General features: G+C 39.5%; 1 protein-coding gene across 5 annotated transcripts in view; it reads right to left on the reverse strand.

Moving 5' to 3' along the window:
• Positions 1-13,912, reverse strand: part of MRTFA (myocardin related transcription factor A) — a 62,082-nt gene extending 48,170 nt beyond the window's left edge. For 4 of the 5 annotated variants that reach the window (XM_082666900.1, XM_082666899.1, XM_082666901.1 and 1 more), the window contains exon 1: positions 13,477-13,912. In XM_082666900.1, coding sequence (XP_082523026.1) covers positions 13,477-13,651 — 175 coding nt within the window. In that variant the 5' untranslated portion in view covers positions 13,652-13,912. Of the gene's footprint in view, positions 1-13,159; positions 13,213-13,476 lie in introns of all 5 variants that reach the window. The other variant, XM_082666898.1, reaches the window with a different exon arrangement.
• Positions 13,913-17,179: the final 3,267 nt, after the last annotated feature.

The following is a 17,179-nucleotide window of genomic DNA, read 5'->3' on the forward strand; positions in this document are numbered from 1 at the left end:
CTTTTTAAGTTAAAAATTTTGTTTTAAATTTGTTTAAAAGTTTGTAACAGGAGAGGACTTTCATTTTCTAACACACTTCTTCCAGAAAAATTATTTGTCGTCTACTACTGAAGGTTTAAATGTCAAGGGGAAAAAAATGGCTAAAGAACAACTTAATAAACAGATAAAATCCGGTATCCCGAGGCTCACTTCCGTGACTTTTCTATCTAAATCTAATGCACTTGATATGATGCATCATCTTCTAAGTTCTCTTTTAAACATAGCCTAGCACACTTATTTCATAAATATTAATTGTTAAAACTAATTTCAGATAGTATATTCTTACTCCAAATTCTGTTCTTTCTATAAATCCCCAAAGCCTGATCTCATAATAATTGGTACATTTTTCCTCCTCATTAACCTTCAGGTACCAATCCCAGAAGAAATAAGCAGATACAATTCAATTGAGCAATAGACAACACCACCTCTAGCTTCAAACTGGAGAATGTGTTTTACTGGGAAGAGAAGGAACACTGTGGGTTTTAGCCTTATGTGAAGCTTAGCATGCTCATAATTAGAATATTCATCTTTGCAGCAGTGAATTACACCTATGTTATTGGTGTATTTTTATACTTCAGTTTACCCTATAAACTGCAAAATCACCCAAATTGTAAAACCACATCACCTATCACTTAGAACCAGAGACTATTCTCTGAACACCCACCCATTTCATTATTAGAGTATATGAATAAAAGTAGGTGAAGGGTGTTTATGTCAATTATATCTCAATTTTCAAATTAATTATTTATTTTTAAAAAGTAGGTGAAGGTACCCCAGAGGAAGGTATTTCTCATTTCTGCTGCCTGGGCGACTTTATAGCATCACCACCAAAATAGGGATTGGGAGTCGGGATGAGTAAAGAGTTCTCCTCCATGCATCCTCTCATTCACTCATCTAACAAATACGTTAGGGTTCATACTAGTAGGCTGGATACACCTATGGTCTCTGCTCACATAAAGCTTTCAGTCCAGTGGGGAAACTGACATCAAATCACATATAAATAAGTACAAGTTGTGATCAATGTTTTACAAGAAAGAATAAAGGATATGAGAGAGGTCAGACCCTGGAATTCACAGTTACTCCTCCTTTAATATTCTGTGATAACTAACTTTCCACATTTCCTCTTCACTATTTTTTATTCTCTTCACTATTATAGAGTCAATTATTTAAGATACTAACAATCCTTGAGAAACAGAGACGTCAGGGTAAGTTGTATCAAAATAAGTAAGTTAAGACACAGTTTCATTTAGTCACTTTACACATATTTGCTTAGTTGCTCGAGGGTTCACATACCAGTTGGTCAGCACACCTATGCACCTCATATTCATGCCTTATTCAGTTATTCCTCAGTTCCTGTCAAAACTTTCCTTGGCATTCACTCCACTCAAGAAATATAAGGGTCTACTATACGTGCCAGCCACTGAGCTTGCTGTGGGGATATAGTAGTGACCAGACAGAGTCGCTGCCTTCAGTGGTTGTTTGAGGGAAACAACCATCAAATAAGGACTTATAAGAGTGAAGAGTATTTTCAAAGAAAACATTACTCAGACACCACATCCCAACCAAGTGGTTTGACGGTTCCCATGATTCAATCCATGCATTCAAACATCTTTTTTACTCTCAAAGCCAGGGCCGGGCGCTAGAAATAGATATGTGAATAAGACATGGTCCTCATGCTCAAGGAATTCTTAAGTCTAATGCAAAAAAAGGGACTCAAAACGGATAATTACAATGCTGTAAGAAAGATATTGATGTCTGTAATATAGATTTTTTACTTAAAAAGTCACAGAAAAATGCAACTTTAGCTAGCACACACTACTAAGGGTCCCTGCCAAACTCAAGTCATTTGGTCTTATGTGTGCTACACAGATATGCATAAATAATAAAAAGATGTGTTGGTTTCTTAAAAATATAAATTCAAATAGTTACGTATTTTTTAGGTGCTATGGGAATACAAAGGTGATACTACTACCCAACACTGGAAGTCACAGAGAAAGAGAAACAAGATCCTTTCTATGTGGGGTAGGACGAGTGAACATAAAAACTGGCCCTTAAAAATATTTTATCCCCATGATTAGCTTGAACTAATGTTTCAAGTAATTTTCTGATTTCATTCCCGAAAAGAATACTCCTCTGGGCCCCTGTTTACTGTAATCTCTCATAAGCCCTTCCTGAGAGAGACTAGAAAGATGTCAAAGAAGGGGGAGAGATGCCTCTGTGCTCCCTTACTCCCCTCCACTGCTCTTCCTGCTTCCTGGTTCTCATTCCTACCCTGTCATACAGCAATCCTGGAATTCTTTTTTCTTTTGTTCCTTATATATAATTTCTCAAGCTCTCTAAGTTCTAAATTTCTCTAGTCCTTTTCATGATTAATTTTCTTCCGTCAACTTGGGAAACCAGCCGGAATGGGTTAGCACAGCGTACACAGCACTAAAAATGTATTTCTGGCCTATGCTTTTAATATAAACAATAGCATTTTAAAGGCCCAGTGTATTCTATAATTAGTCCTACTCTTAACCAGAAAGCATTTACTATCAACTTAACTATGACTCCGGGGAGAGGGGCAAGCATTGCATATTGAGTTGGTTATATGAATATTTTGTAAGTTCCAAGTGAATGCAATACACTTAGAGAACTGACCTTTAAGGGCAGACCAAAAACATGAGAGAAAGAATGGGAAGACACGGGTTCCAGGCCTGGCTCTGCTGCTACCTAATCAAGTCACCTAACGTCTTTTAGCCTTGACTTTCTCACTATAATACAATTTGGAAAAATAACCCCTACCCTTTGAAGCTCAAAAAAACCTAATGTATGTGAAAAGTGCTTTGTAAAACTGTAACACAGACTATAAATGTTTCACTAGAGGTCTTTACATGAGATAGCTTTTCTCTAGGACAGGAGCAAGAACTGCTAGTACTGTAACCTGGTACCATACCTCCAATGAGATGCTTTATTCTGCAGAGTGAAAGGGCCTTATATAAAAAACCTCCTTATTTAAAATCATGTCCCAAGTTGTGGGGCAGGGGGAAGAGGGAGAGGGGAGGGGAGAGGTAGAGAGGAGAACTGCTTCCTTTTAGAAGGCAGTTCTGGAACATGCAGTCAGTGAAGAAGCACGCTCTGTTCCCAGACTCTAGACAACCTGGTATGTATAAAGAGCAAGACGCAGAGAAAGGCAGAAGAATCAGCACACATTCATTAACAAAATTAAATATACAGGGAGTGTTCGAAGCATGCTCCTGAAGTTCTGAGCTGTCAATACCAAAACAGTGGTTACAAGACCCAGAAAGGGGACTTCCCTGGTGGTCCCGTGGTTAAGACTCTGCGCTCCCAATGCAGGGGGCCTGGGTTAGACGCCTGGTCAGGGAACTAGATCCCACATGCCACAACGAAGATCCAGTGCGTGGCAATGAAGACCCCAAGTGCCGCAACGAAGACCCCGAGTGCCGCAACTAAGACCAGGTGCAGCCAAATAAATCAATACTTAAAAAAAAAAAAAAAGGACCCAGAAGGGTCCATTTATCTGTTGCCAGAGAACGAAGGATCTGCTAAAAGTCAGATCCAGAGTTAAGACAAAAAGGAGGAAGTAGAGGTGAGAGAAGGAAAGTTGATTCAGAGAGGGATCCTACTGATCCACCATCTAACAGGCATATGGCTAAATGCACTGTGGTATCCTAGACTGGATCTTGGAACGGAAAAAGGACATCAGTGGGAAAACAAATGAAATCTAAATAAAGTTTGGAGTTTACTTAGTAGTGTGACCAATGTTAATCTTTTAGTTTTGACAAATGTACCAAAGGTATGTAAGATGCTAACATTAGGGGCAATCGGTGAATGGTGTATGAGAACTCTCTGAACTATCTGTGCAACTTTTTTGTAAGTCTAAAATTATTGCAAAACAAAAAGTTTATTTAAAAAAACCCATGGATTTGACTATTTCAGAAAGATATACAAATCAATTACTAAAACATATCAAGGATCAGTTTTTTCTTTTTAATAAATTTATTTATTTATTTTTGGCTGCATTGGGTCTTCGTTGCTGCGCGCGGGCTTCCTCTAGCTGCAGCGAGCGGGAGTTACTGTTCATTGCGGTGCGCGGGCTTCTCATTGTGGTGCCTTCTCTTGTTGCGGAGCACAGGCTCTAGGCGTGCCGGCCTCAGTAGTTGTGGTGTGCAGGCTCAGTAGTTGTCGCTCACGGGCTTTAGAGTGCAGGCTCAGTGGTTGTGGCGCATGGACTTAGTTGCTCTGCGGCATGTGGGATCCTCCCAGACCAGGGATCAAACCTGTGTCCCCTGCATTGGCAGGCAGATTCTTAACCACTGTGCTACCAGGGAAGTCCCAAAGGTCAAGTTTTTCAAACTGAAGTGCTACCATGTATTGGACAGAAAGAAATTACTAATTCCTATAAATGATTAACTATGAAGAACAAATAATAATGGTCTACTAATAAATTTAAATTATAAAATGATTTGTGGCATAAACAAATAAACAATAATGTAATGTTTCAAAGACTTGAAGACAGGAATCCCTAATTCTTTTTAAAATCACACATACCAAAATCATCTGTGAGTTTCAAATTTGATTATTTTATCAATATGCTCATTCAACCCTTTCACAATCCCATAAATTTCTCTTTCATCTCTGTATATAGTGTGTAAACATGAGTTAAATTATCTCTCAAATGATCTGCTTTAGAAATCAGAAATAATACTAAAAATGATAAATAGCTTCTATTTAATCTGAATACTGGTAGGGATACAGGCAGAGATGAGATATTTTCCTGGGTTGGTAAACCTGGTAATTTACAAATGATAAGCTTATGAAAATCCAACCTGAACTACTAAAATACGCAAAATAAAGGGGCTCTGTATTGTGTAATAATACTTATAAAACAGTAAAAACATGCATGTATCATCTTATTTAATTCTTAAAACAAAGCTATATGGAAGTTGTTATTATTATTTTTTATTTTTGGCTGCGTTGGGGTCTTTGTTGCTGCGCGCGGGCTTCCTCTAGTTGCGGCAAGCGGGGGCTACTCTTCATTGCAGTGGCTTCTCTTGTTGTGGAGCATAGGCTCTAGGCACGCGGGCTTCAGTAGTTGTGGCTCACGGGCTCTAGAGTGCAGGCTCAGTAGTTGTGGCACACGGGCTTAGTTGCTCCGCGGCATGTGGGCTCTTCCTGGACCAGGGCTCGAACCCGTGTCCCCTGCAATGGCAAGCGGATTCTTAACCACTGTGCCACCAGGGAAGTCCCGAAGTTGTTATTATTATACTATTTGTAGATGAGGAAATTGAGCGTTAGAGAAATTAAGCAATTTGCCCAAGGTCATAGGGTAAGTAAAGGGTAGAACAGAAATTGGAACCCAGCTCCATTTCAATCGACAACCTGAGCCCTTAACCACTATCATACATTGTGCTTTTCTTTCATAAAACACACCAGTTCTCCATGTTTAAAAATGACACTATATTATCTGCATGATATGGCTGGAAAAAATCATCTATATGTTTACCAACCAGGGGAAAGTCCAGGTGATTTCAGTGAATAGTTTATGGCATTTCAGAACTCTAGAATTGAAAAGCCCCCCTCTATTCAAATTCCAAAAGACATAGAGACTATAGATAACAGTGGTCACATGTAAAGGTCATTCAAAGGGGCTCCTCCCAGAGACAGGAGGCAGTCTGGAAGGATACCAGAGAACTCCACAGGCCCACTTCCCATTTGGCTCTCGAATAGGCAGAGTACCTGCTTCCTGGTACAACTTCCTTTCTGCAATCTGCCAGGGGTTCTTCCCTGGTACTAGGGAGATTCTGGGTTGATTCCTTCATTAATTAATCAAACTAATGGTTATCATGAACCTATTATAAGCTAGGCATTGTGCTAGGTGATACAGCAGTAAAATGGACAGATTGACGTCCCTGCCCTCACAGAGTGTATGTCCTAGTGCGAACAACAATACGTAAGTTACATATAACTTCCGGTGGTACATTATGTGAAGAAAAACACAGTGGAATAAGAGAAGAGAGAGTGACGGTGGGTGGTCAATTTTAGACCAAGTTCACAGGGAAGGTCCTTCTGAGGAGATAGATGACTCTTACGCAGAAACCTAAACAGCATGATAAACCATGAAAAGATTTGGAGAAAGAGTGCTCCAGGCAGCAGAAATAGCAAGTGCAAAGGCACCGAAGTAAGAAAAGGCTTGTCTTGAGAAGGAAACTAAGATATAAGAAATGAAGAATCGAACATGCTGATTTCCTATACTATGCAGTCACTGGGTTGGTTGCACTACTACAGTGACTCATTTATCAATGATATCAACAGTTATTTAAGGTATGTATTGCCTCTCTTTTATAGATGAAGAAAAAGAGGTTCAAAGAGGTTAAGTAACTGTTTGCACAGCTAGTAAGAGGTAGAGCCAGAGTTCAAACACAGGTTGGCCTGATACCAAAATCTGTGCTTTTTCTATTACATCACATTTAATGCCAGAGTCATAGCAAAAATATTAATAATTATACATAAATAAGTAAATAAATCAAACCCCCAAATCCTCAAAAAACTGAGGCTCACCATTTCATTTTGGGTAGTTGCTCATCACCCCCCCCTTGAAGTAATCTTCTCTGACTGCAGCAGACATATCTCAAACTGCCAGCCACTTCAATGTCATCAGTCTCTTTCCTGAGGGTCTATAAGGCAATGCTCAAAACAACCCTATCACAGAAGATCTGAGGATAACATGTACTTGCACCATACATCTGAATGGGTGGAGATAAATTGGGAATGTGCTTCCTTTGGACTGGCAGGGCCATCTGAACAAACCCTTCCAACATTAAAGGCACCAGGAACAGCATTTTCCCTGCCACATTCGTTCTGCACGTTCACCCAGAAAACATGGGCAGCTTCGAATCTCATTTGCTCTTCCCTGCTGCATAACTGGTGCTGACATTTTGCACCCAACTTTGTTGAGGGCAGGTGACAGGTGAATAGACTCAAAACTTGGAAAAGGGTAGTTAAGCCAGAAGTGACAAAAAACTTTTTCCCTTAAAACTATATTAGAGTATTTATTCCTTCTATATCTTTATAATATGGACTTGAAAACATATAGCATGGTAGGATAATCATGACTGAAATAATAAGGGAGGCCTATATTCTCATATAAATTCTGTAAATACTCGGAAAGTTAGTTTTTTTCTATTAAAGTACTTCCAACTTAGTTTTTTGACATTTTTGAAATTAACTTTCAATGTTTGTATAATTAATGACAGTTCACATAACTGACATTTTGATGAAAAAATGGTAAATTCTGGTTAAAATAATTTTTAAATGAAAAAAAATTTTAGGGAAAGAATTAGGGAGCAGAAAGGTTATTAGAAATTAGAAATTCGGTAAAACGGGTTAAAACACACACACACACACAATCTGAAAATTCTAATGTTTATGTGTAAACTTCTCCATGATATTTAAAGAAAAAAATGGTAATAATTTCTCAACCCTTAAATCCTAGGTAATATAAAATTTTATCTATTTTTCACAAAAAAATTAAAAGAATATTTAAAAATAAATTCTGGTAGAGGCTACAGCAAATTTTTTCTTTTCTGTAGAAGAATGAGATCCATAAAATTAAAGTTCATGTAACATATGAGGTGTGAAAGCTACAAGCCTATTCAGCTAAAACTGCTGGATGGGTTAAAATTCTCAAGACCAAATCCATAAAGGAAAAGCCAGTCTATTATAATACTGTAGCCCATTTAACTACTGTAGGATTTTCCCACGCCCCATCCCCCCAGGTTTAATAAAGACATCTCAAAAGTAAATGTGTAAGTAAGTATAAGGGCGGGGATGTTGTCAGGAGAGCTGCAACTCTGTATTTCCTGAAGTTTGCGTGGTCAAATTTGCAAGTGGAACATTTCAATATTGCAGGTTCAACACAAAATTTTACAAAACAAACCTGCATTAAGTTAAAGCAGAACTGAAATGTGGCCACTTCAGGAATGATTTCTGTGTGTTTTCCCATCATAGAAGCCTCCTTTTTATTTAGATGTTTGGCTCCTTCAACACACACCATGGCTCAGAGTGGACAGTCCAGCTCCAAAGCTAAAATGGAAGTAGAATGCAAAGTGATCAACCGATTACCCAGTTATCACATACCACATCTTTCTAGCATAATTTTGAGTGATGCAGAGGGTGCCACATCTTTCAGCAGAATGCTTATTTTTAAAATATCCCAGACACTAGCTTATAGTTTCCTTCCTCCTGCATTTTCAAATCATCCCAGTAATAACACTCTTCCCTAAGAAGTCTCCTGGTAGTTGTTTCAGAAAAGTGCATTAGACTTGTCTGATGCACTGTGTGATACACAAGCAAGACCCCTCTTTCTCTGGCTCTTCTGCTTCTCTGGAGCATGAAAACAGCCAGAACTACAGCAACAGCTGGGGATCATTAAACTGACAGAAATAGCATAGGAGACTCCATTGGTGTGTGAGTGGGGGGAGGAGAGGCTCAGTATCAGATTAAAAAAAATCAAAAGGGCAACAGGAAAGCAGGGGACGGGGTGGGCAAGGTGAAGCCCAAGCAGTGCATCTCACCCGAATTTACACAGCTAAAGGGACGCACTGAAGCAAATAAAGGGACAGGTGGCTGCAGCCTAACTTGCAGCCACCACCTATTCTCAGACGGAAGGTTAGTCAAACCTAAAAATGTGGGTCAATGACAACAGGCCGGGTGGGGGGGAAGAGGCGGGAGGGGAGTTGTGGCGTCTCAAACGCTAACCTTGGGTCATCCCCAGTCTGGAGGAATCACTTAGAGGATGTGAGTCAGTTCTGGGGCTGTGCGGACAATAAAAATCAACTCCAAGATGGGGTAAGGGCAAGCGGAATGAGAATAGGTGGCAACCCCTAAGTGGACTCAGAGACCAAACCGATCCCAAGGCATCCCTTCAACTGGGGAGGACCAAACACTAGATGAAATGCAGGCTCGCGGGCTGTTCATGCCAGAGCAGAGCCACGCCTCCAATGCTAGCTTTGTAACCTGGCAGGCCTCCGAAGGTCGGTACAGGAATGTGCCATCTGCCTGGCCCAGTGCCCGAGTGTGTTCAGCACATATCTGAACGCCCTAGACAAGCTTTAGTCAGATGGCCCCATGGGAGTGGGCTTGCATATCCTGATCTATGCCTTAAAGTCTGGTTAGTCCCAGGATCCCCGGGTACCTTCTCCACCCACACACTCGCTAGGCTGTCATTTAATATCATCAAGGCCTCTCCCACCAAGGCATTTTCTTTATAACTAATCTTACAGGACTGCAGTTTCAGACAGTTCCCCCACCTGCAAGCCTGAACAGGAAATGATTCAACTGCAGATATTATGACTGCAACTCTCTTTGGCAAGAGTGTTTAGTAACTGTGAGATTGCATGAACTTCAGCTGAACATTTTATTTGATACAGCTAATGATTTACTAGAGAAGGCTCCAGACTGATGGCTGTTCTCAGCAAAAAACAACCACTATACTACCCTCCTTCTAGAATGGATTGCTTCTTTTCTAACCCACAAACCCTGCAAGAAAATCTCCTAACGCATATTTCCAAAACCTGGTTTTCTATAATGAGTTCAAAAAAACCTCACAACAGTTGGCTCATTCTGAATATTTGAAGTTAGTATTAAGCAGGGTAGAAGATATACAAAAATAAATCCACTAGAGAGGAGACTAACAAAGAATTTAAACTATACGTATATGTAGTTTATACACACACACACACACACACACAACACATACAGTTTATTTTAAGGCTGCATAACATCAAAGGCCAGGATATATTTTAACCAAACTATTGTGACTATAATCACTTCTCAGTGTGTGCAGCCTAGGTGGGAGTAATTGTATCAATATATCTCTCGGCAACCTTTAACAGAGTAAATTCTTTACCTAAAAGGTGAAAAATAAATGTCATAAATCAATCACTTGCTATGTACATGTCTTGGTAAAAGGTAGGAATTGAGAAGGAAAATAACCCAATATATTTATATAATACTTTACACAGCTACTTTCACACGTATGATCTTATGAGTTAGGACGGCAGACATTATACCCACTGTACGACAAGAGAAACTGGTATGCCAAGGTTAGAGCCGCTTAGCCAAGCTCCCCACTGGCAAGATCAAACCAAGAACTTCACGTTCTTGACTATCAGCTCAGTATCGAGTCCTAGCTGCCTACCACAAAAACGCTTCTGCCCTCAAGGAAGTAATCTCTGACACCTAATGCCTTGGCCAGTGTTTCTCAGATGTACTAAGTGTCTTCCCAGTAAGAATCTCACCAATCTCCTGGTCCAAAATCATATTCTGAATCGAATTCAAGACAAGTATGTGAAAAGGTTATTTATTAATATCACTGACAATTAAAAGATGTGAGTTTATTCTGAAGGCTATAATTATTAATATGAGATTGAATAAAAATGAATTAAGACAGAATGCTCAAAATATATCTGTCACTTTGGGACAAACACTGCATTTTGCTTATGGGCATGATACCGCCCTCTAGTGCACAGTAACCTCAATAGACTCAGCTAATGCAATATTGACCACCTACTACGTATAAATGTACTTTGCTAGCATTTTGCAGGGAAAAAAAGAGAAAAGGTTAAGCCTATCACACACATACAACCATAAAAACTATAAAAGCCCCCCTCAAGGAATTTATAAATATAATGGAGAAGATAAGGAACGTAAAACAAAGTCACTGTAATCAAAGACAGTATTATAACTGCTTTAAGAGTTTGCAGATAATAAATTATTCGAGTACAGAAAGGATTAGATAAGCTTCATTGGAGCAGCACCATATATGCCACCTTTGAAGGACTCCAAAAACTAAAGATGAATAGCATGAGCCAAGACCTGGCCTAGGAAATACTATAAGGATAAGAACGTAACCAATACACTCCAGTTTAGCTGGAGCATTAAAGGGAGTGGTGGAAGATAGCTGGAAAGGCTGGCTAAGGTCAGAATGTGAAGGGTCTAGAACTGTGCTATCCAGTATGGTAGCCACTTGCCACATATGCTATTTAAATTTAATTAAAATTAAATAAAATATAAAATTCATTTTCTCAGTCACTCTAGCTACATTTCAAGTCTCCATAGCTATGTGTGTCTAGTGGCTACCATAGTGGGCAAGACAGCTGTAGTACTGGGTAATACTGCACCAGATGGTTGTATTAAACCACAAAACATCAATTTCAAGGCTGATCAATCTTTCAAGCTCACTCCTCCCAAAAAATGGACATCTGATCCTTGCCAAAGTCTATTAATAAAGAAAACCACAGGTCCTAATGCCGTAAAAGGTAAATTAAAAAGTCTGGTCTCTATCCTTCTAGGCATTTCCAACTGTCAACTAAAACAATAAGAAAAGTATTACACATGGCCTCCTATAAACAATTATCTCTAAAAATATGTGCCAGCTTTTAGAATCTTTTTTTTTTAATTAGGAAAAAGAAAAGACAGAATTAAAACCGTGAAAGAAGAGAAAATATTATTAGGGATTTATCTATAATAATAAAACACAAGGGGCTTCCCTGGTGGCGCAGTGGTTGAGAGTCCACCTGCCAACGCAGGGGACACGGGTTCGTGCCCCGGTCCGGGAAGATCCCACATGCCGCGGAGCGGCTGGGCCCATGAGCCATGGCCGCTGAGCCTGCGCGTCCGGAGCCTGTGCTCTGCAACGGGAGAGGCCACAACAGTGAGAGGCCCGCGTACCGAAAACAAACAAACAAAACAACAACAACAATAATAAAATACAAGACTAGGAAGTTATTTCCACTGAGCTTCTTTGCGTATTTAAAGGAAGAACTATCCTTCAGATACCTGCTTCACCTCAAAAGGAGTAACATCAGGCATCTTTTACATCTAATGCACAATCTATTTTGTGCAGTTTACAAAATAATTATTTTAAAAAAACAATGTGTATATATATTTGTAGAAAATATAACGTGAGTCCTCTCAAGATCCAGAAGACATACAGAATTCTAAGTACAAGGTTCTAAGCACAGTATAAAACCAGAAAAACATACAGTCGATTGTTTAGGACAGTTGTCTAAAATTACCATTGTGACCCTACTTATGACAAGAAGTCTGTATTTCTATTTCCTATACACTCCTGCCCTTAAAACAAAGATATTCTTAATGATCAGACTGGGAATCTAGAACACTATAGTCCTCTGGAATACAGAAAGTCAACAGTAGCAGCCCAAAGCCTTAAGTCCGGAGTCACATTGTCTCTCTGCCTCTCAAACAACCTTCCCTCTAATGTTGCCATGGTGCTTCTCTGACATTAGTCCAGAGCACTTCTAGATATTCAAAGAAAAATCAACTGCCTCTCAACCAGTTTTTTAAAGTAATCTCTTTGCCAACTGGGCACTGATAAACGCTCATCCCCTCTTCAATGAACTCATTCATTGCTGATTCCACATGCTCAAGTCATCCTGTCAAATGTCAGTAAAGTCCCAAAGAGATCTCAAAAATTCAAAAGAAATATCCAAGTTTTTAGAAAAGCAGCATTTATGTAACCGATAATAGAGACTGTATTTAAATTCTGATAATGGATAATAGAGGATTTCCAAGCTAGGAGGGGGAAAATGTTGATAATTCTTTTCCATTCACATTTGATAGAATTTGGATAAAGTCACTACCCTTTTTTCATAACCCATAACCCTTCTGAAAGAATTTTTTTTCAGCAGTTTCAGCAGTTTTTTCAGAACTTCCAGGGATGTTCACAAGGGAAAGCTCCTTTATGGATGTTCACCTAATAAACAGTTTCCTGCTATCTTCCATACACTTGGATGCAATTCTAATGTAATTCTGCAATTACTAAAAAGATCGGTAAGGCCAGTCCAAATTGTTCACCCTAACCAAAACTAACATGAAATACAAATAAAAAGCCTTCCAAGTGTTATTTTATTTTAAATTATGGTATCTTAATGTTACGAGATCTTAGAGGTTATCTATATGCTTTCAGTACTTAACAAAAGAAACTGAAGTCATCATCAATAGCTGCCTGTTGATTTGTACAGTACCCATGGCCAGAGTATGTTTTATTGGTAAAACAGTGTTTCAACCCACATACAGGGGAAAAATCCCATCTTACCAAAGAAAAGATTTTTCTCCATTCTTCCATAATCTAGTTTTGATATATGAGCTCTGCATGGGTGGAAGAAAAGGAATAAGAAAGTGAAACATACTAAACACTGTCCCATCAGGTCATGCAATACAGGACCCTACAGGTCCTTGCTCAGCTATCTATCTGCTAAGTGCTCAATAAGCTTTAATAAAACCCATCCGAAGAAGAAATCATCCAAAGTCAAAGCTTGGATGGCTACAGAGAAACAGTGAGGGGATAAAAGACAGCAGTAGATAGAGGAGGAAACAAAAGCATGCAAATCCCACAGGGATAAATATGCCAACCTTCCCGTAAGCTGTGATAAGGGGCCAGGCACACTGCTGAGCAGCTGTCCTTTCCCGGCTTCAGGACAATCCATGAGAGTGGCAGAATCCTGCAGGTGGGCTGATAAATCCTGGTCTTCTCCTCCAGCCTGGGGGAGATGTGGGACTCCAAAGGCCAGTGCTGCAACAAACTCATCCTCCTCCCCTCCCTCTTTAAAGAGGCCGTTTATTATTTGCAGAAGATTTGATTAGCACTGCTCTTTAAGTTAAAGTGGGCACTTCATTTCTGTAGCCCTAAGGGTTGCAAGAACAGCTAGATCCCAAGTTTACTTAGGGAGTGTGGCATTAAAAGCAGAAGGTCAGAATCAGTAAGTCTCCTGGAAAACATTTCTTCCTGTCAGCACTGGGCCTCGAAGCGGACACCTCCCTCCTCTACCCAAATGCCAAAAAGCAGGATTGGGAGGATTTCAATGTGCAGAGCTGGAAGAGAAGAGGGTTCCCTTAGAGAAAATGCTCATAGCAACCCACCAACCTCATTCACCCAAAATAGTAAACAGTTGGTTTCTCTGCTCAGAACCAAAAGGCTTCTGCCAGACAGGCAGCATCACATGACCAGGTTCCCTCTTCTCTCTACCTCCCTCCTTTCTTGTGCAAAGTCTGCACCGAAGTGGAACAAGGAGCTATAACACTACACTATTTTATTTCACTTGACATTTGTTTTTAAAATATTTATAGATGAAAGATATCAAATTGGGAGGAGGGGAAGATACTAAGAGAAAAACTCAGGAAGAATTTACTTTGAAACAAGTCATGTCACAGCACTAAGAAGGGTAGCACAAACATAGTGGTTAATTAGCAAATGTGCCCAATGAATGAACAAATGAGTGAAGAGACAGATATTCCTTAAATATTTTGCTGATAAAATCTCTAAAAGAAGATATAGCTCAGTACATACTTGACTTGCTCATTTAGAAAGAAAATAAAGGCTCTTAAGAAGCTGGCTAGTGTCAGAGAAACATATTGTGACAACAGTGGCAGCCCACCAAGAATCTGAGATTCATACTCTTACATTGTCGGCCTCGACTTACCTTACCCTTTGATATTACTCCTCACATGTCAGAGTCACATCATGCGAATTGCTGAGTAGGCAATCAGGGCAACTATACTAACAGACTGAATTGAAAAGCCTACCCAGCTAATTATGCAAATAGCTGCCACCAGACACTCACTGGCATTTTCACTTAAAGCAGGTGGTGGTGAAAGGCTGGCAGCACAGCTGGTGCCAGATGCGCCACCATATTCTTCTCCCCACAAGGTTCCTAAGCACTTGAAAGCTGAGCAAGGGATACAGGGTAGAGGCAGAGACGCAAAAACCTCCACGCTGAGCAATTTTTTCCAGTAGGAAAAGAGGTGAAGTATAAGAATCAACCGCTTCACCATCACCTGCATGGCCCCTACTCAAGGCGCCAATCCGGGGGCTCTGAGTAGAGTCACTTATCCTCATCCACCCCCTTGCATTGTAAGACGCTCAGTAAATATTTATAAAATGGAAATGAAAGGAAAGAAAAAAACATATCAGAAATTCTTAATTTAAGCAACATCTTTTCCCAACAAGACTATGTGAAGAGAATTATTTGGCTAATATCAGAATACAAATACTACTGATAATTTGCTGGTGAGGATGCGGAGAAACTGGGACTTTCAGACATTACTGGGGAGAATGCAAAATGATAATGCTATTTTGGAAAACAGTCTGGAAATTTCTTATAAAGGTAAACTTACACTTATCATACAACCCAGTAATCCCATTCCTGAGTATTTAAACAAAGAGAAATGAAAACATATAACCACATAAAAAGCTGTATGTGAATATTCACAGCAGCTTTAATTGCCAAAAACTAGAAGAAAAACAAATGTCCTTCAACTCGTGGTACATCCATACAATGAAATATTACTCAGCAATTAAAAAAACTCCGAACTACAACAATATGTATGAACCTGAAAAGCACTATGCTAAGTAAAAGAAGACAAATACAAAAGGTTACACACTACATGATTACACATTTATATGAAATTCAAGAAAAAGCAAAACTATAAGGGCAGAAATAAGATCAGTGGTTGCCAGAAGATGGGACTAGGGAGGAAGACTGCCTATCAAGAGGTACAATGGAACTTTTTGATAGAAACTGTCTTTATCTCTTGGTTGTGGTGGTGGTTTACCTTTTATCAAAACTTATTGAACTGTACCCCTGAAAAGGGTGACCATTACTGTATATAAATTTATCTCAATTTTTTTTAAAAGCAGATTATAAAATATTATGCATAGAGGCAGAATGGAATAGTAGTTAAGAATATAAGCTCTAGAGCTAGATTGCCTGGGTTTAAATTTTGGTTGTCTTTACCACTTACTAGCTGTATGACCTTGAGATACGCAACATCTCTATGCCTTCATTTCCTCATTTGTAAAAGTGGGGATAACAAAGCTTTGGGGAGATTTGGGGATTTCTGATTCGGGTCGTCAGATGTTGCAGAGGTGCAGAAAGACTTATCTGAAAATTCTGTGGAGATTCATCCTGTGTAGCTGGTAGGAATATAAAATGGCAGAACCACTTTGGAAAACAGCCTGGTAGTTCCTCAAATACTTACACAAAGACTTACCATATGACCCAGCAATTCCATTCCTAAGTATTCATCCTGTAGGGTTGCTGTAATAAATGAGGTAATACATGCAAAGCACTGAGGACAGTGCCTATTCTATAAGATTCAGTAAATGCAAGCTGTTGTCATCACACAATTATGTAACACGTAGATAAACGTGTGCACAGAGGAGAGTGGAAGGATGGTGGTAGGAATAGTATGCTTTTATTTTCTTTCTCCCTTCTGTTTATCTGTATCTTCTAAATTTTCTACATTAAACAACTACTGCCTTTATAATAAACAAAAAAAATTCTTGTTTCAAAAAACGATGAAAGAAAGGACACTGGGCTGGAATTCAGGAGCCCTGTTTTTCAGCTGCGCTGCTAATTACTTAGTTGTAGGACTGCAGGGCATCACCCTCATCTCTAAACAGAAGGGGCCAGAGCTGACAGGCTCCATCTCTAAAATGGAATGGTTCTCTAAGATGTATGGTGGGACTGGGCAAGGTATACCCTTTGTTTTATTTTTCGTTCCATATTTACTGTCTGCCTACCATGTGCCAGGCACCGTGACGCAGACAGATAAAACACTCAAGTCACTCCCTTCATGGAGCTTACAATACAGGCTGTTCAAAGAAATGGACAAACGTGTACCCAATTATACAATCGTCGTGTACCCAATTATACAAGTGCTCTGATGGGAACACAAAGAGGGGACCTAACAAGGTTCGAAGGAGTCAGAGAAGACACCTCAGCCAAGTCCTGAACAGTTTTTTTAAAAAGTCAACCAAAAAGATGGGGAAAGGAATTCCAACCAAAGGGAGAGAAATGTTAAAAAGCAAAAGGTGTGACAATAACAATTTCTTGGGCAACGGAGGAGAGAGAGGAAGAAAGAAAGGGCACTTTGACAGCAGTGTGAAATGAAGAGAACCAAGACCAGCCGTGGGAGACTAGTTAGGAAAAGGGAAATGAGAGGTCAGGCTGTTTGCTGATAATCTCCAGAAATCATATAGAACTGTAAATGTTTTATTTTTTCTCAAACATCTATATATGAATAAACCTGATAAATATTAGTCTGAGATGTACTT

Source organism: Grampus griseus (assembly GCF_964374135.1).
Source record: "Grampus griseus genome assembly, chromosome: 11".
Lineage (NCBI taxonomy): Eukaryota > Metazoa > Chordata > Mammalia > Artiodactyla > Delphinidae > Grampus > Grampus griseus.